Here is a 20,213-nt window from a genome sequence, read left to right on the forward strand (position 1 = left end):
GCTCTGGACACTGTTGGGTTGTCTGGCTGACGCGCCTCTTCAGTGTCGCGTGGAGGTCGGGAACAGTACCTGTGGAGTGGCAGGCTGGGGTGGTGGTTCCCATATTTAACCAAGAATCAAGAACAATTGATTGTCATTTCTATCATGTACTTGCATACACAAAAGAAACAAAATGTTGTGTCTCCCAGCCAATAGCAGTGCAACACAAAAGATAAAAACATCAAAATTTCCAAAAACGACACCACCGAAAACACAGAAAAGCAGAGAGAACAAAGCAAAAAAAAACAAAACACAGTCCAACCCGAACCCCCCCCCCCAGTCCAGAGAACAAAAGCCAGCCAGGATGGCCTACATAGGCCAGCAGCTAGCTTAGCCTGCCCTGCCTCTGCGTCCTGTCAGACCGCCCTCAGTGCCCCCTCCTCGGACGCAGCTCCAGGCAGGGCCGTGGTCCTGACACAGCAGACTAGGCTCCCTCAGCCTATCCAACGCCAGTTCTCCGAGCCAGACACCCCCAACCTACCTCCCCGCACTCCACATGGCAACGCAGACAAAAACACTGCACAGTTGACGCTAAGCGAGGCCGCAGCCAGACTGCCTCCTCTCGGGCACAGCTCCAAGCAGGGCCATGGTCCCTGGGCCCACAGGACGCAGCAGACCAAGCTGTCTCAGCTGATCCAACACCAGTTCTCCCAGCCATCAAATGAAAAACAAAAATCGAAGCTCAAAATAAAAACTTCGCACAATGACACAAACTTAGACGTGGACCAAGACACTGCATGGGCAGTCCTGGGTGAAGCCATTGCAAATGCGAGTTCGCGCCGCCATCTTCCCACACCGGAAATCAAATCAAGTCATGTGACATTGTCTGTGGGGTAAATGAATGGGATTTTTTGTCCACAAACCAAGACCTGCTGATATACCTCCACCCGCTTCTCCTTTCTGTGGATCTGCCTTGTTCCTCTGTCCCCATCCACCACCTCTCCACTCTCCACCTTCCTGTCTGACTCCTGCTCTCTGCTTGAAAAGCCTTCCTTTATCGCTCAACCTCTCTGTTGCTTTATGTCACTCTTTTTTCTGTTTGTCCCCCCCCCCCCCCCCCTTCAGTATCAGAGAGGGGAACTTGGAGCACCTGTTGGCCAGGGAGCTGGTTCCTGGAGACACTGTTTGTCTGTCTGTAGGAGAGAGAGTCCCAGCAGACCTCCGCCTATTTGAGGTACACACACACATACACACACACATTTTAATACGCAAACTACACACGCCCACATATGCAGACAGTAACAGATGTAAGTATACTATCAGAAACACCAACACAGAAGCTTCCTTCCCACCTAGGCCACCCAAACCACATGACGTGGTGAGATGCTCTGACTCGCCTACTGTGTGGTGATATTTTTTATGTAGGGCACACAGTATTCATACGTTCACTCATGTACACCTGATCTTGGCCTCAACCCCTCCCTCTGTAACTGGATCCTGGACTTCCTGACCAACAGACCACAGTCTGTTAGGTGAGGTGACCACTCCTCCTCCACCCTGACACTCAGCACAGGTGCCCCTCAAGGCTGTGTTCTGAGCCCCCTCCTTTTCTCCCTCTTTACCCACGACTGCCTGCCAACTCACCCTTCAAATGTTATAGTCAAGTTTGCAGATGACACCACAGTCATTGGCCGTATCACCAACAATGACGAGATGGCCTACAGAGACGAGACTGAGCACCTCACATCATGGTGTACTACCAACAATCTTGTCTTCAATGTGCAGAAGATGAAGGAGCTGATTGTGGACTTCAGGAGTCTAGAAGCTGCAGCCACTCCCCCATACACATCAATGGGGTGGAAGTGGAGCATGTTTCCAGCTTTAAATTCCTTGGAGTCCACATCAGCGAGGACCTTTCGTGGACATTAAACACCCAGGCCCTTGTGAAAAAGGCCCAACAACGCCTGCATTTCCTGAGGAGGCTGAGGAGCGCCCGTCTACCCCCCAAAATTCTCACCAACTTCTACTACTGCACCATAGAGAGCATCCTGACCATCTGCATCTCAGTGTGGTACGGCAACTGCTCCTCAGTAGACCAGAAAGCTCTGTAGCGGATCGTCAAGGCGGCCAAGCATATCACCGGTACCCAGCTCCCAGCCATAAAATAAATTTATCACAAACGCTGCCTTCGAAGGGGTCTGAGCATCAGCAGAGATCCCACCCACCCCAACCATGGACTGTTCTCCCCCCTGTGCTCTGGGAGGTGCTACAGGAGCCTCAGAGCCCGCACTACCAGGCTCAAAAACCGCTTCTTTCCACAAGCTGTTGCCCACCTGAACCTGGCTACTCACTGAATGTCTGTAGATATTTTAAATATTTTGTACTCCAGCTTTCTTTTAATTTATTTTTAGCTTTGGTCTTCATGTGTGTATATCTTATATTGTGTTTGCTGTGTTTGTCTGTGTCTGTCTTGCACTGATTGGTGAAGCCACAGCCCTCATTTCATTTTTAACATGCGCCTGCACATTGTTTTTAATGACAATAAAATTGAATTGAATTGAGTCTCTCTATATACTAGAAGGGCTAAAGAAAAGATAAGAATGTCATTTGGTCATCCTCTCTTCACATCACTTCCCCCTACCCACCAACCCCCTAGGCTACTGACCTTTCTGTGGATGAATCCAGCCTGACGGGGGAGACCACCCCCTGCTCCAAATGCACCTCCCACCAGTCCGGTGCAGCCAATGGGGATCTGGCCTCTCGCAGTAACCTGGCCTACATGGGTACCCTGGTTCGGTGTGGCAAGGCAAAGGTACCACCCACCAGAATCAGCCCGGGTCCAGTTGCAGCACTGGACTGTTTAAACTGATGTTTGTTTTTGTTATCTTACAATGTAGTTTGACTTTTAACCACCTTAATCACCAAGCACTTGTGATTAATTACACATGATGCAACCACATATTAGGCTGCATGGACCTTTCTTCCTCAGCCTTTCTCTATGTCCCCCCCGCCCCCCCATGAATGAAATGTTTGCCATCTGAATCTATGTTTTTTGTTTTACTTGTTTTACATATGTGGCTTTCTTTTAAAGTCGTTGATCCTCAGAAGTATTTTCTTTCTCCCTTGTCTGTCCCTTAGGGCATCGTCATAGGAACTGGAGAGAACTCCGAGTTTGGGGAGGTGTTCAAGATGATGCAAGCAGAGGAGGTATGCAGTCTATTTTATATTTGTCCAGGAGATCACATGGATTAGTTCTTGCTAAATACTATTTCAGCAGCGTGTGATGCCAACCTGAGGAATTTAGACGCTAGTATCAAGAGATTACCGCTGACTTGACTGTAGACGTGTGCAGGGTAGTCAAATACAAAGCTAACCTGGTCCTTGGCAGCCATACCAGCATGTACGCAGGCTCTGCCAAATGTCAGAAGCTAAGCAGGTATGGTCTTGGCTAATACTTGGATGGGAGACCTCCCAGGAAAACTGAGTTGCTGCCAGAAGTGGTGTTGGTGGGCCAGTTCCCTCTGGTCCCAATTTAAAAAAAACAACAAATATCAATATCGCTGTATGTGCTGCATCACAAGATGTCACTGTATGTGCTGCATCACCATCACAAGACGTCACTGTACGTGCCGCATCACAAGACGTCACTGTACGTGCCGCATCACAAGACATCACTGTATGTGCTGCATCACAAGATGTCACTGTATGTGCTGCATCACCATCACAAGACGTCACTGCACGTGCCGCATCACAAGACGTCACTGTATGTGCCGCATCACAAGACATCACTGTAGGTGCCGTATCACAAGATGCCACTGTACGTGCCACACCACAAGACGTCACTGTACGTCCCACATCACAAGACGTCACGGTATGTGGTGCATCACACAAGGTGTCACTGTATGTGCCGCATCACAAGATGTCACTGTATGTGCCGCATCACAAGATGTCACTGTACGTGCCGCATCACCATCACAAGATGTCACTGTACGTGCCGCATCACAAGGTGTCACTGTATGTGCCGCATCACAAGATGTCACTGTACGTGCCGCATCACAAGGTGTCACTGTATGTGCTGCATCACAAGACGTCACTCTATGTGCTGCATCACAAGACGTCACTGTATGTGCTGCATCACAAGACGTCACTGTATGTGCTGCATCACAAAACGTCACTGTATGTGCTGCATCACAAGACGTCACTGTATGTGCTGCATCACAAGACGTCACTGTATGTGCTGCATCACAAGACGTCACTATGTGCCGCATCACAAGACGTCACTGTATGTGCTGCATCACATGATGTCACTGTATGTGCTGCATCACAAGACGTCACTGTATGTGCTGCATCACAAGACGACGCTGTACGTGCCGCATCACAAGACGTCACTGTATGTGCCGCATCACACAAGATGTCACTATGTGCCACATCACACAAGACATCACTGTACGTGCTTCATCACAAGACATCACTGTACGTGCTTCATCACAAGACGTCACTGTATGTGCTGCATCACAAGACATCACTGTATGTGCCGCATCACAGGACGTCACTGTACGTGCCGCATCACAAGACGTCACTGTATGTGCTGCATCACATGATGTCACTGTATGTGCTGCATCACAAAACGTCACTGTATGTGCTGCATCACAAGACGTCACTGTATGTGCTGCATCACAAAACGTCACTGTATGTGCTGCATCACAAGACGTCACTATGTGCTGCATCACAAGACGTCACTGTATGTGCTGCATCACAAGACGTCACTGTATGTGCCGCATCACAAGACGTCACTGTATGTGCTGCATCACATGATGTCACTGTATGTGCTGCATCACAAGACGTCACTGTATGTGCTGCATCACAAGACGACGCTGTACGTGCCGCATCACAAGACGTCACTGTATGTGCCGCATCACACAAGATGTCACTGTATGTGCCACATCACACAAGATGTCACTGTATGTGCCGCATCACAAGACGTCACTGTACGTGCCGCATCACAAGACGTCACTGTATGTGCCACATCACACAAGATGTCACTGTATGTGCCACATCACACAAGATGTCACTGTATGTGCCGCATCACAAGATGTCACTGTATGTGCCGCATCACAAGACGTCATTGTATGTGCCGCATCACACAAGATGTCACTGTATGTGCCGCATCACACAAGATGTCACTGTACGTGCCACATCACACAAGATGTCACTGTATGTGCCGCATCACAAAACGTCACTGTATGTGCCACATCACACAAGATGTCACTGTATGTGCCGCATCACAAAACGTCACTGTATGTGCCACATCACACAAGATGTCACTGTATGTGCCGCATCACAAGACGTCACTGTATGTGCCACATCACACAAGATGTCACTGTATGTGCCGCATCACAAGACGTCATTGTATGTGCCGCATCACACAAGATGTCACTGTACGTGCCGCATCACAGGACGTCACTGTATGTGCCGCATCACACAAGATGTCACTGTACGTGCCGCATCACAGGACGTCACTGTACGTGCCACATCACACAAGATGTCACTGTATGTGCCGCATCACAAGACGTCATTGTATGTGCCGCATCACACAAGATGTCACTGTATGTGCCGCATCACACAAGATGTCACTGTACGTGCCGCATCACAGGACGTCACTGTACGTGCCACATCACACAAGATGTCACTGTATGTGCCGCATCACAAGACGTCACTGTACGTGCCACATCACACAAGATGTCACTGTATGTGCCGCATCACAAGACGTCATTGTATGTGCCGCATCACACAAGATGTCACTGTACGTGCCGCATCACAGGACGTCACTGTACGTGCCGCATCACAAGACATCATTGTATGTGCCTTATCACCATCACAAGACGTCACTGTATGTGCCGCTACGCAAGACATCATTGTACGTGCTTCATCACAAGATGTCACTGTATGTGCCGCATCACAAGACGTCACTGTATGTGCCGCATCACAAGACGTCACTGTATGTGCTGCATCACAGGACGTCACTGTATGTGCCGCATCACAGGACGTCACTGTATGTGCCGCATCACAAGACATCATTGTACGTGCCGCATCACAGGACGTCACTGTATGTGCCGCATCACAAGACGTCACTGTATGTGCCGCATCACAAGACGTCACTGTATGTGCCGCATCACAGGACGTCACTGTATGTGCCGCATCACAGGACGTCACTGTATGTGCCGCATCACAAGACATCATTGTACGTGCCGCATCACAGGACGTCACTGTATGTGCCGCATCACAAGACGTCACTGTATGTGCCGCGTCACACAAGACGTCACTGTATGTGCCGCATCACAAGACATCACTGTACGTGCCGCATCACAAGACGTCACTGTATGTGCCGCATCACAGGACGTCACTGTATGTGCCGCATCACAAGACATCACTGTATGTGCCGCATCACAGGACGTCACTGTACGTGCCGCATCACAAGACATCACTGTATGTGCCGCATCACCATCATAAGACGTCACTGTATGTGCCGCATCACAAGACGTTACTGTATTTGCCGCATCACAAGACGTCACTGTATGTGCCGCATCACAAGACGTCACTGTATGTGCCGCATCACAGGACGTCACTGTATGTGCCGCATCACAGGACGTCACTGTATGTGCCGCATCACAAGACATCATTGTACGTGCCGCATCACAGGACGTCACTGTATGTGCCGCATCACAAGACGTCACTGTATGTGCCGCGTCACACAAGACGTCACTGTATGTGCCGCATCACAAGACATCACTGTACGTGCCGCATCACAAGACGTCACTGTATGTGCCGCATCACAGGACGTCACTGTATGTGCCGCATCACAAGACATCACTGTATGTGCCGCATCACAGGACGTCACTGTACGTGCCGCATCACAAGACATCACTGTATGTGCCGCATCACCATCATAAGACGTCACTGTATGTGCCGCATCACAAGACGTTACTGTATTTGCCGCTACACAAGACATCACTGTACGTGCTTCATCGCAAGACATCACTGTACGTGCCGCATCACAAGACGTCACTGTACATGTCGCATCACAACACATCACTGTACGTGCTGCGTCACCATCACAACACATCACTGTACGTGCCGCATCACAACACATCACTGTACGTGCTGCGTCACCATCACAAGACGTCACTGTATGTGCCGCATCACAACACATCACTGTACGTGCTGCGTCACCATCACAACACATCACTGTACGTGCCGCATCACAACACATCACTGTACGTGCTGCGTCACCATCACAAGACGTCACTGTATGTGCCGCATCACAAGACGTCACTGTACATGTCGCATCACAACACATCACTGTACGTGCCGCATCACAACACATCAGTGTACGTGCTGCGTCACCATCACAAAACGTCACTGTATGTGCCGCATCACCATCATAAGACGTCACTGTATGTGCTGCATCACAAAACGTCACTGTATGTGCCGCATCACCATCATAAGACGTCACTGTATGTGCTGCATCACAAGACGTCACTGTATTTGCCGCTACACAAGACATCACTGTACGTGCTTCATCGCAAGACGTCACTGTATGTGCCGCATCACAAGACGTCACTGTACATGTCGCATCACAACACATCACTGTACGTGCCGCATCACAACACATCACTGTACGTGCTGCGTGACCATCACAAGACGACACTGTACGTGCCGCATCACAAGACATCACTGTATGTGCCACATCACACAAGATGTCACTGTATGTGCCGCATCACAAGACGTCACTGTACGTGCCGCATCACAAGACATCACTGTATGTGCCACATCACACAAGATGTCACTGTATGTGCCGCATCACAAGACGTCACTGTACGTGCCGCATCACAAGACATCACTGTATGTGCCACATCACACAAGATGTCACTGTATGTGCCGCATCACAAGACGTCATTGTATGTGCCGCATCACAAGACGTCATTGTATGTGCCGCATCACACAAGATGTCACTATGTGCCGCATCACAGGACGTCACTGTACGTGCCGCATCACAAGACGTCACTGTACGTGCCGCATCACAAGACGTCACTGTATGTGCCACATCACACAAGATGTCACTGTATGTGCCGCATCACAAGACGTCATTGTATGTGCCGCATCACATAAGATGTCACTATGTGCCGCATCACAGGACGTCACTGTACGTGCCGCATCACAAGACATCATTGTATGTGCCTTATCACCATCACAAGACGTCACTGTACGTGCCGCATCACAAGACATCATTGTATGTGCCTTATCACCATCATAAGACGTCACTGTATGTGCCGCATCACAAGACGTCACTGTATGTGCCGCTACACAAGACATCATTGTACGTGCTTCATCACAAGACGTCACTGTATGTGCCGCATCACAAGACGTCACTGTATGTGCCGCATTACAGGACGTCACTGTACGTGCCGCATCACAAGACATCACTGTACGTGCCGCATCACAAGACGTCATTGTATGTGCCGCATTACAGGACGTCACTGTATGTGCTGCATCACAAGACGTCACTGTATGTGCCGCTACACAAGACATCATTGTACGTGCTTCATCACAAGACATCACTGTATGTGCCGCATTACAGGACGTCACTGTACGTGCTTCATCACAAGACATCACTGTACGTGCTTCATCACAAGACGTCACTGTATGTGCTGCATCACAAGACATCACTGTATGTGCCGCATTACAGGACGTCACTGTACGTGCCGCATCACAAGACATCACTGTACGTGCCGCATCACAAGACATCATTGTATGTGCCGCATCACCATCATAAGACGTCACTGTATGTGCCGCATCACAAGACGTCACTGTATGTGCCGCTACACAAGACATCATTGTACGTGCTTCATCACAACACATCACTGTACGTGCCGCATCACAAGACATCATTGTATGTGCCGCATCACCATCATAAGACGTCACTGTATGTGCCGCATCACAAGACGTCACTGTATGTGCCGCTACACAGGACATCATTGTACGTGCTTCATCACAACACATCACTGTACGTGCCGCATCACAAGACGTCACTGTACGTGCCGCATGGCACATACAGTGGCATGCGGCACTGGAAAGCAATACTACTGCATGGAAAGCAATACTGCTGTTGTGTGCAAGGTCTATAATGGTAGACTTTGCCATTATGGTTCAGCCAGCACGATGCTGAATAATATGTTACTGAAAAATCCTGCAAAGTTTCAAGTCAGCAGCAGAATACCAGCAAGCTGAACTGCGTTCACTACATTTGCTAGCCCATCTGGAAGATGCAGCTCAGTCTGAGCAGAAACCATATCAGAACTGACTACCAAAATGTTTGCAATGAACATGCTGCCACTCAGCTTTGTTGAAGGACAAAATACAGAATGTTGAGTCCCCTCCTGAAAACCCCCCCTGTGACGGTAAAACAGTAGTACACAGACCTGGCTGCAGCCACAAAAGCTCAGCTCCAACCAACAAAGCATGTTGCCCTTACAACAGATACCTGGACTGCACTATTTCTTTATATTACATTTCTCAGTCAGAAGCACAACACACTGAGGGACACAGCAGACAAGCAATGTCTACACACCCCTTTTAAAATGACAGGTTTCGTGATGTAAAAAAATGAACCCAAGATAAATCATGTCACAACTTTTTTTGTTTTGTTTTGGGTTTTGTTTTTTTTAATTGCAACCTCCAACCATTATCCAAACTGCTTATCCTTACCCAAGGTCACGGGGATGCTGGAGCCTATCCCAGCAGTCATTGGGTGGCAGGTGGGAGACACCCTGGACAGGCCGCCAGGCCATCACAGGGTTAAATTGCAACCTATAAAAATAAATTGAAATAATAAGAAACATTTTATTGAAAGAAGAAAAATACAATACTCTAACAAGAAACTTACAATAACCTGGTTGCACAAGTGTGCACACCCCTAAACCAATACGTTGTTGAAGCACCTTCTGATGTATTGCAGCACTCAGTCTTTTTGGGTAAGAGTCCACCAGCTTGGCAGATCTTAACTTGGCAATATTTTTGATCCGTCACGTTGTGAGAGCATCTCCTGTGCACAGCCCTCTTCATGTCAACCCACAGATTTTCTGTTGGATTCAGGTCTGGGCTCTGGCTGGGCTAGAATCAACTGGTATTTGGAGCTATTGTTGATCCTCTCCGCCTTGACTAAAGCCCCAGTCCTGGCTGAAGAAAAGTATCCCCAAAGCCTGACCCTGCACCACCATGCTTCACCAAGGGTATGGTGCTCTTTTGGTGATGTGCTGTGTTGCTTTTGCACCAAACATACCTTTTGGAATTATGGCCAAAAAGTGCAACCTTGGTCTCATCAGACCATAACACATTTTTCCACATGGTTTTGGGAGACTGGATGTATCTTTTTGCAAAATTTAGCCAGGCTTGGACATTTTTTTTCATATGAAAAGGCGTCTTACCACCCTACCCCATAGCCCACACATATATGAAGAATATGGGAGATTGTTCTGACATGTAGGGAGCAACCAGTACTTGCCAAAACTGCTGCACCTCCTTTAATGTTGCCGTAGACCTCTTGGCAGCCTCCCTGACCAGTTTTCTCATCTTCTCATCCATTTTGGAGGGACGTCCTGTTCTTGGTGATATCACTGTTGTGTCATATTTTCTCCACTTGATGGTGGTCTTCACTGTGGTCCATGGTATAGCTAATGCCTTGGAGATTCTTTTATACCCCTGTCCTGATTGATACCTTTCAGCAATGACATCCCTTTCACACTTTGTAAGCTCTTTGGGGACCATGGCTTTTAACCAAGAAGATGTCAGGAAAATGCTACAGGAACAGCTGAGCTTTATTTGGGGTTAGTCAGAATCACATTAAATGATGGCAGGTGTATAAGAATTACTATCTAACATGAGTTTGAACATGACTGGTTAAATCTGCTCACAGCCACATCCCCAGTTATAAAAGGGTTGCACACTTACTTCTCTGATTGTTTTTCACTTTTTTATAGGTTGCAATTTCAAAAAAGGGGAAAAGCTCTGACATGCTTTGTATTGGTTTCATTTTTTACATCCAGAAACCTTTTTAACAGGAGTGTGTAGACCTTTTGCATCCACTACAGTCTTCACCATGCAGTCCTACTTTGTGCTGTACACATGTGCGGTTTGGTGGGGACAATGTTAATTGTAACACCAACTTTACTTTTAAGTTAATGAGCTGTGAATCTCACCCAGAGTTTAATTAATCTCTCACGGTGAATTCAGTATCCTTTTGTTACCGCTTACAGCTGTGGTAATATCAGTATCACTAAGAATGCACACCCCTAACTGACTGAGGAAGTACTTTTTAAAGTCAAGAGCTCGTAAGAGAAATAATAGTGTTAATTTGGGTTTAATTCTAGTTAAACTAAATAAAATGATGGATATAGTAGAAATTCTAACCAGCATCAGTTATAATTTGACATTTTACAGTAGTTCATGCATGTGATTGTTTTTTTTAAAATTTATACATGTTTTTTGGCAGTCAGTAAATGTTTGCTGTTTGTTGTACCCAGGCACCTAAAACTCCGCTGCAGAAGAGCATGGACCTGCTGGGGAAACAGCTCTCGCTCTACTCTTTTGGCATCATAGGTAATGTAGGCTAGTCGGGCACATCAGCACCAATCATTTTCTCCTTCTTTAAGTAAAGAGGCTTTATTATGTGTTGTCTCAGTGACAGTGGCTCAGTAGTGTTTGTTGTGTGTGGTGTTTCAGGGGTGATCATGCTGGTAGGCTGGCTCCAGGGAAAGAGGATACTGGACATGTTAACGATTGGGGTCAGGTGAGCTGTGGTGGACTCGGCAGACTTCAGCGAGACAGCCCACTGCTGTCCAACCTGAGTCTAAAGTCCCATCTACTGCAACCGGATGCGCACGTGCACACACACACACACACACACACACACACACACACACACACACACACACACACACACACACACCATCGGCGGTCACTCAGGGTCAAGTATGACTGTCCTCCTTCTAGGTCCTTGTGGGGCTTCAGGTTAGCGTAGAGACCGATCCAGGAGCTGCCTATTTTGAGGCAATTTGGGCAAAGGTGTGAAGAAGTGGTTGAGGATGTGGTTTGGGCCGTAATTCGCTCCTTTCTGAGTCTGCGCTTGTTTACAGCAGCACAGTAGAGGTCATGGTTGTAGTACCCAGCACCCTCATGGACAGCCAGTCTCCAAGCCTCCCTGTTTGCTGCTGCTTGTTCCCAGGTGTTAAGGTCGATGTCAAACCTTCTGATATGGGCCTTAATGCTGTCTTTATATTACTTCTTTTGTCCTCCTGGGGCACGGCATCCTGTCACGAGCTGAGAGTAAAGGACTTGTTTCGGGAGGTGAGAGTCAGACATGCGGAGGACATGGCCTGTCCATCTCAGCTGATGTGGTGTGATGGTGGCAGTTATAGTAGGCATGTTGGCCTCCTCGAGGATGCTGAAGTTGTTGTGCTTATCCTCCCAGCTGATCTTAAGAATCGTCCTGAGACATCACTGTTAGTATGCCTCGAGTGCCTTTAGGTGCTTGCTATATGTGGTCCAGGTTTCTGACCCATGCAGTAGGGCGGGCAGCGCTACCGCTTTGTACATCAGAATTTTTGTTCTGGCCTGAAGGTCCGGTTTTAAAAAAAACCTTTTACTCAAGATTGAGAAGGCCTGGCTAGCAAAACTAAGATGATGGGGTATTTCAATGTCAGTGCTGGCTTTGGAGGAGAGAAGGCTGCCAAAATATGGCAACTGTTCCACAATTTCGAGTCTGGTGTTGTCTACAGACATGGATGGGGGCAGAGCAGGCATACTTCTGTTGGGTGGGGGTTGGTAGAGGATATTGGTCCTTTTTATGTTAATGGCCAGGCCAAGCTGCTTGCATGCCTGTGTAAAGACGTCCAATATGGTCTGTAGTTCCTCTTCTATGAGGGACACTAAGGCGTTGTCATCAGCATACTCCAGCTCTATGATGGATGTGGTGGTGGTTTTACCTTTAGCCTTGAATCTGTTAATATTCAGAAGATTCCCATCAGTCCTGTACATGATTTTGACTCCCCGGGGCAGATTGGGACCCGTGAGGTAGAGGTTGGTGGCAGTGAAGACAGAAAACAGGGTTGGGGCAATGACCCAGCCTTATTTAACTCCTGTGTGGCCCTTGAAGGACTCTGTCTTGTCTCCATAACTGCTGAGTACTCTAGCTCACATTGTCTGTAGCAGTCATAGTACTCTGATATATTTGTCAGGGCAACCTATTTTTGACAGAACTAGCTTATTATTAGAGCTTATTATCACAAGCATTTATGTAGGTCTATAATGTATCCATGATAAGAAAAAATTGTCACTAGCTGTTAGGTCACGAAAAGTGTATAGACAACCAAATCCCTCAGGATGACAAACATGCATAAAACACACCAAACCTTTTGGAAAGTGGTTTTTACTAATAAATAACAATACAAACAACAATACTGTAGAATTAAAACAGAACCCTTAACAATTAATTTCCCCAATTTCCCCTCGGGGATGAATTAAGTCTTCTGATGCTGATCCTGATTCTGATGAATATCTTTAATGAAACCAAAAGACAGGTGTTGCACCGCTACGCCGTCCATCTCATTCAGCAACAGAGAACTGTCTGACTGGCTCCTTCCCGAATCATGCCACCCCCCACCCTGCCGCCGTAGCTTCGACCATTCACTGTTGATTACTACTGAAGCTTTGGAGCCCAACAACTGGTATTTGAGACAGCCCTACTGATAACTTTCATCATCAAACCCTGGATTTCCAGCCTCGTACTCGTCACTCTGTGCGACACTCTCTTCACCTCCAACAAATGCCTTTTTCTTTTTTTTAACTACTTTATTGATCCCCGGGGGGAAATTCTTCCTCTGCATTTAACCCATCCTAGCTGTGTAGCTAGGAGCAGTGGGCAGCTGACGTGCAGCGCCCGGGGACCACCTCCAGTTCGTCTTGCCATGCCTTGGTCAGGGGCACAGGCAGGAGTATTAACCCTAACATGCATGTCTTTCTCTTGACATACTCTTTCTTCAGAACTACCTCTGCCCAATTTCTCCTCCCATTCGCACCATGGTAGAAGAGTTTGAACCCACCTCCAATGCTCCTGGTCTTACTCCCCTATCACCTGGTCTCTTGCACACACAGTATACCTACCGTCCTTCTCTCCATCATATCAGTCAGCTCTCTCCCTTTACCAGTCATAGTGCCAACATTCAAAGTTCCTACTCTCACCTCCACACTCCTACCCTTCCTCCTCTCCCACTGCCCCATGACATGCCTTCCCCTTCCCCCTCTCCATCCCCTTCACCCAACAGTATCACAGTTTCCACCATCACCCTGCTGGGCAACGGTACCGGTGGTGGTCATTGGTAAACTGGGCCTCCACCGATCCGGTATGGTAATCTGATTTATGATCTGCGTATTTTATTTGGCAAAGGTTTTATGCTGGATGCCCTTCCTGATGCAACCCTCCCTGTTTATCCGGGCTTGGGACCAGCACTCAGAACACACAAACTTGTGCATCCTCTATGGCTGGGTTAAATTTTTGATGTGTGAATGAGAAAATACAAAAATAATGGGAATATCAAACATCAGGACAGTCCTAATATTTTGGTGTTTTCTCATTCACAAATCACACTTTGCATTAAGTTATCTTGATGAAATGAAGCTTATGATTACTTATCTGTTTCTTTCCGCCTCGCTTCCGCAGCCTGGCGGTGGCTGCCATCCCTGAGGGCCTGCCCATCGTGGTGACAGTTACTTTGGCATTGGGTGTAATGCGCATGGTGAAGAAGAGAGCCATCGTCAAGAAGCTTCCCATTGTGGAGACTCTCAGTATGCACCCAACACATGACTCAATACAGTCATTGAACCAGCATCACTAGCTGCATGCTAGCCAACAAGTCATTAAACCAGCACTGCTGGCACTGTGTTCACAACATACATTAATCGGACCAGTGTTAGCTCTGTGCTTACTAGCAAGTCATTAAACCAGCACTGCTGGTACTGTGTTCACAACATACATTAATCAGACTGGTGTTAGCTCTGTGCTTACTAGCAAGTCACTAAACCAGCACTGCTGGCATTGTGTTCACAACATACATTAATCAGATCGGTGTTAGCTCTGTGCTTACTAGCAAGTCACTAAACCAGCACTGCTGGCATTGTGTTCACAATATACATTAATCAGACTGGTGTTAGTTCTGTGCTTAGAAGCAAGTCACTAAACCAGCACTGCTGGCACTGTGTTCACAACATACATTAATCAGATCGGTGTTAGCTCTGTGCTTACTAGCAAGTCACTAAACCAGCGCTGCTGGCATTGTGTTCACAACATACATTAATCAGACCATCCAAAGGAGTTGAATCAAGTGCAACTGGACTTGGTATTATACTATACCGGACTATACTATACTGGACTATACCAAGTCCAGTTGCACTTGATTCAAGTCCTTTAGATAACCATGACCTGGATGAATGAGAACATTCACAGACAATCAGACCAGTGTTAGCTTTGTGCTTACTAGCAAGTCACTAAACCAGCACTGCTGGCACTGTGTTCACAACATACATTAATCAGACCGATGTTAGTGCTGTGCTTACTAGCAAGTCACTAAACCAGCACAGCTGGCACTGTGTTCACAACATGCATTAATCAGATCAGTGTTAGCTCTCTGCTTACTAGCAAGTCACTAAACCAGCACTGCTGGCATTGTGTTCACAACATACATTAAACAGACCAGTGTTAGCTCTGTGCTTACTAGCAAGTCACTAAACCAGCACTGCTGGCACTGTGTTCCCAACATACATTAATCAGACCATTGTTAGCGATGTGCTTACCTGCAAGTCACTAAACCAGCACTGCTGGCACTGTGTTTACAACATACATTAATCAGACCAGTGTTAGCTCTGTGCTTACTACTACTAATACTTTCGGTTGCTCCCGTTAGGGGGCGCCACAGCAGATCATCCGTTTCCATTTCTTCCTGTCTGCTGCGTCTACCCCTGTCACACCAGCCACCTGCAGGTCCTCCCTCACCACATCCATAGACGTCCTCTTTGGCCTTCCTGTTTTCCTCTTTCCTGGCAGCTCCATATCCAGCATCTCTCCTTCACACATGTGCAAGCCATCTCAATCTTGCCTCTATTGCTTTGTCTCCAAACCGTCCAACTTGAGCAGTCCCTCTAATATAATCATTCCTAATCCTGTCCTTCTTCGTCACTCCCAGTGAAAATCTTAGCATCTTAAACACTGCCACCTCCAGCTCCACCTCCTGTCTTTTTGTCAGTGCCACTGTCTCCAAACCATGTAACATAGCTGGTCTTACAACCATCCTGTAAATCTCCCTTTAACGCTTGCTGGTACCCTTCTGTCGCAAATCACTCCTGACACTCTTCTCCACCCACTCCACCTTGCCTGCACTCTCTTCTTCACCTCTCTACTGCACTGCCCGTTACTTTGGACAGTTGACCCCAAGTATTTAAACTCAAATGCCTTTGTGAACTCCACTCCTTGCATCCTGACCATTCCACTGCCCTCTCTCTCATTCACACGTAGGTAATCCGTCTTCCTCCTCCTGACTTTCATTCCTCTTCTCTCCAGTGCATACCTCCACCTCTCCAGGCTCTCCTCAACCTGCACCCTACTCTTCCTACAAATCACAATGTCATCCGCGAACATCATCGTCCATGGAGACTCCTACCTGATCTTGTCCGTCAACCTGTCCATCACCATTGCAAACAAGAAAGGGCTCAGAGCCGATCCTTGATGTAATCCCACCTCCACCTTGAACCCATCTGTCATTCCAACCGCACACCTCACCATTGTCACACTTCCCTCATACATATCCTGCACCACTCCTACATATTTCTCTGCAACTCCCGACTTCCTCATACAATACCACACCTCCTCTCTCGGCACCCTGTCATATGCTTTCTCTAAATCTACAATGTAACACCTTCTGGCCTTCTCTATACTTCTCGATCAACATTCTCAAAGCAAACATCGCATCTGTGGTGCTCTTTCGTGGCATGAAACCATACTGCTCCTCGCTAATCATCACCTCTCCTCTTAACATAGCTTCTATTACTCTTTCCCATATCTTCATGCTGTGGCTGATCAACTTTATACCTCTGTAGTTGTTACAGTTCTGCACATCGCCCTGTTCTTAAAAATCGGTACCAGTATGCTTCTTCTCCACTCCTCAGGCATCCTCTCACTTTCTAAGATTGTGTTAAACAATCTACCTAAAAACTCTCCTGCCATCTCTCCTAAACATCTCCATGCCTCCACAGATATGTCATCAGGACCAACTGCCTTTCCACTATTCATCCTCTTCATAGCTGACCTCACTTCCTCCTTGCTAATCCACTGAACTTCCTGATTCACTATCCCTATATCATCCCACATTCTCTCTCTCTCATTCTCTTCATTCATCAGCCCCTCAAAGTACTCCTTCCACCTTCTCAGCACACTCTCCTCGCTTGTCAGCACATTTCCATCCTTATCCTTGATCACCCTAACTTGCTGCACATCCTTCGCAGCTCGGTCCCTCTGTTTAGCCAATCGGTACAAGTCCTTTTCTCCTTCCTTAGTGTCTAACCTGTCATACAACTCACCATATGCCTTTTCCTTTGCCTTTGCCACCTCTCTCTTCGCTTTACGCTGCATCTCCTTGTACTCCTGTCTACTTTCTTCATCTCTCTGACTATCCCACTTCTTCTTTGCCAACCTCTTCCTCTGTATACTTTGCTGTACTTCCTTATTCCACCACCAAGTCTCCTTGTCTTCCTTCCTCTGTCCTGATAACACACCAAGTACCTTCCTAGCTGTCTCCCTCACTATTTCTGCAGTGGTTGCCCAGCCATCTGGCAACTCTTCACTACCACCCAGTGCCTGTCTTAACTCCTCCCTGAACTCCACACAACAGTCTTCCTTCTTCAACTTCCACCATTTGATCTTCGGCTGTGTCTTCACTCACTTCCTCTTTTTGGTCTCCAAAGTCATCCTACAGACCACCATCCGATGCTGCCTAGCTACGTTCTCCCCTGTCACCACCTTACAGTCTCCAATCCCTTTTAGATCATGCCTTCTACATAAGATATAGTCCACCTGTGTGCACTTTCCTCCACTCTAGTACATCACCCTGTGTTCCTCCCTCGTCTTGAAATATGTATTCACCACAGCCATTTCCATCCTTTTCGCAAAATCAACCACCATCTCTCCTTCCACATTTCTCTCCTTGACTCCATACCTTCCCATCAGCTCCTCATCACCCCTGTTGCCTTCACCAACATGTCCATTTAAGTCCACTCCAATCACCACCCTTTCCTCCTTGGGTACACTCTCCATCATGTCGTCCAACTCACTCCAGAATTCTTCTTTTTTGTCCATCTCACACCCAACTTGCGGGGCATATACGCTGATAACATTCAGCAATACACCTTAAATTTCCAGCTTCATACTCATCACTCTGTCTGACACTCTCTTCACCTCCAGCACACTCTTGACATACTCTTCCTTCAGAATTACCCCTACCCAATTTTCCTCCCATTCGCATCATGGTAGAAGAGTTTGAACCCACCTCCGATACTCCTGGCCTTACGCCCCTTCCACCTGGTCTCTTGCACACACAGCAGCCTACCTTTCTTCTTTCCATCTTATCAGCCAGCTCTCCCCCTTTACCAGTTATAGTGCCAACATTCAAAGTTCCAACTCTCACCTCCACACGCCTACCCTTCCTCCTTTCTAGCTGCCTCTGGAAATGACTTCCCCCTCTCCTTCTTCTCCCAACAGTAGCATAGTTTCTGACGGCACCCTGCTGGTTAACAGTAGCGGTGGTGGTCGCTGGTAACCTGGGCCTCGACCAATCCGGTATGGAAATCTTATTTATGATCCGCATATTTGATTTGGCAAAGATTTTACGCCGGATCCCCTTCCTGACGCAACCCTCCCCATTTGTCCAAGCTTGGGACCGGCACTAAGAATGAACTGGCTTGTGCATCCTCAGTGGGTGGGTTAACTCTGTTCTTACTAGCAAGTCACTAAACCAGCACTGCTGGCACTGTGTTCACAACATACATTAATCAGACCAGTGTTAGCTCTGTGCTTACCTGAAGGTCACTAAACCAGCACTGCTGGCACTGTGTTCACAACATACATTAATCAGACCGGTGTTAGCGATGTGCTTACCTGCAAGTCACTAAACCAGTACTGCTGGCACTGTGTTCACAACATACATTAATCAGACCGGTGTTAGCTCTGTGCTTACTAGCAAGTCATTAAACCAGCATTGCTGGCACTGTGTTCACAACATACATTAATCAGACCTGTGTTAGCTCTGTGCTTACTAGCAAGTCACTAAACCAGCTCTGCTGGCACTGTGTTCACAACATACATTAATCAGACCAGTGTTAGCTTTGTGCTTACCTGCAAGTCGCTAAACCAGCACTGTGTTCACAACATACATTAATCAGACCGGTGTTAGCTCTGTGCTTACTAGCAAGTCACTAAACCATTATTGATGGCACTGTGTTCACAACATACATTAATCAGACTGGTGTTAGCGCTGTGCTTACTAGCAAGTCACAAAACCAGCACTGCTGGCACTGTGTTCACAACATACATTAATCAGACCAGTGTTAGCTCTGTGCTTACTAGCAAGTCGCTAAACCAACACTGCTTGCACTGTGTTCACAACATATATTAATCAAACCGGTGTTAACTCTGTGCTTACTAGCAAGTCATTAAACCAGCATTGCTGGCACTGTGTTCACAACATACATTAATAAGACCGGTCTTAGCTCTGTGCTTACTAGCAAGTCACTAAACCAGCATTGCTGGCACTGTGTTCACAACATACATTAATCAGACCTGTGTTAGCTCTGTGCTTACTAGCAAGTCACTAAACCAGCACTACTGGCGCTGTGTTCACAACATACATTAATCAGACCTGTGTTAGCTCAGTGCTTAGTAGCAAATCACTAAACCAGCACTGCTGGTTCTTGAGCATCTACACATGTGTGACTCCATTAGTGACTCCTCATTGCTGACCACCACCAAAGCCATAGCGTTAAACATCAAATATATAACAGCAACGTTTATCAGCTTTGCTACCCCCACCTTGTCCAGCGTTATCATTACTGCCTTCACCTAGAAGTGGATTGCGGTA

General features: G+C 47.3%; 1 protein-coding gene across 4 annotated transcripts in view; it reads left to right on the plus strand.

The window, feature by feature from the left end:
• atp2c1 (ATPase secretory pathway Ca2+ transporting 1) overlaps positions 1 to 20,213 on the plus strand; it is a 174,922-nt gene that overhangs the window by 79,672 nt on the left and 75,037 nt on the right. For all 4 annotated transcript variants that reach the window (XR_008810681.1, XM_056285570.1, XM_056285571.1 and 1 more), the window contains 6 exons: positions 1,105 to 1,213; positions 2,636 to 2,791; positions 3,118 to 3,186; positions 11,559 to 11,634; positions 11,758 to 11,824; positions 14,753 to 14,877. Coding sequence is in view for 3 of the 4 variants with exons in the window: in XM_056285570.1 (XP_056141545.1) it covers positions 1,105 to 1,213; positions 2,636 to 2,791; positions 3,118 to 3,186; positions 11,559 to 11,634; positions 11,758 to 11,824; positions 14,753 to 14,877 (602 nt within the window). In the remaining variant the exon portion in view is untranslated. The remainder of the gene's footprint in view (positions 1 to 1,104; positions 1,214 to 2,635; positions 2,792 to 3,117; positions 3,187 to 11,558; positions 11,635 to 11,757; positions 11,825 to 14,752; positions 14,878 to 20,213) is intronic.

This window comes from Lampris incognitus, chromosome 9 (assembly GCF_029633865.1).
Source record: "Lampris incognitus isolate fLamInc1 chromosome 9, fLamInc1.hap2, whole genome shotgun sequence".
Lineage (NCBI taxonomy): Eukaryota > Metazoa > Chordata > Actinopteri > Lampriformes > Lampridae > Lampris > Lampris incognitus.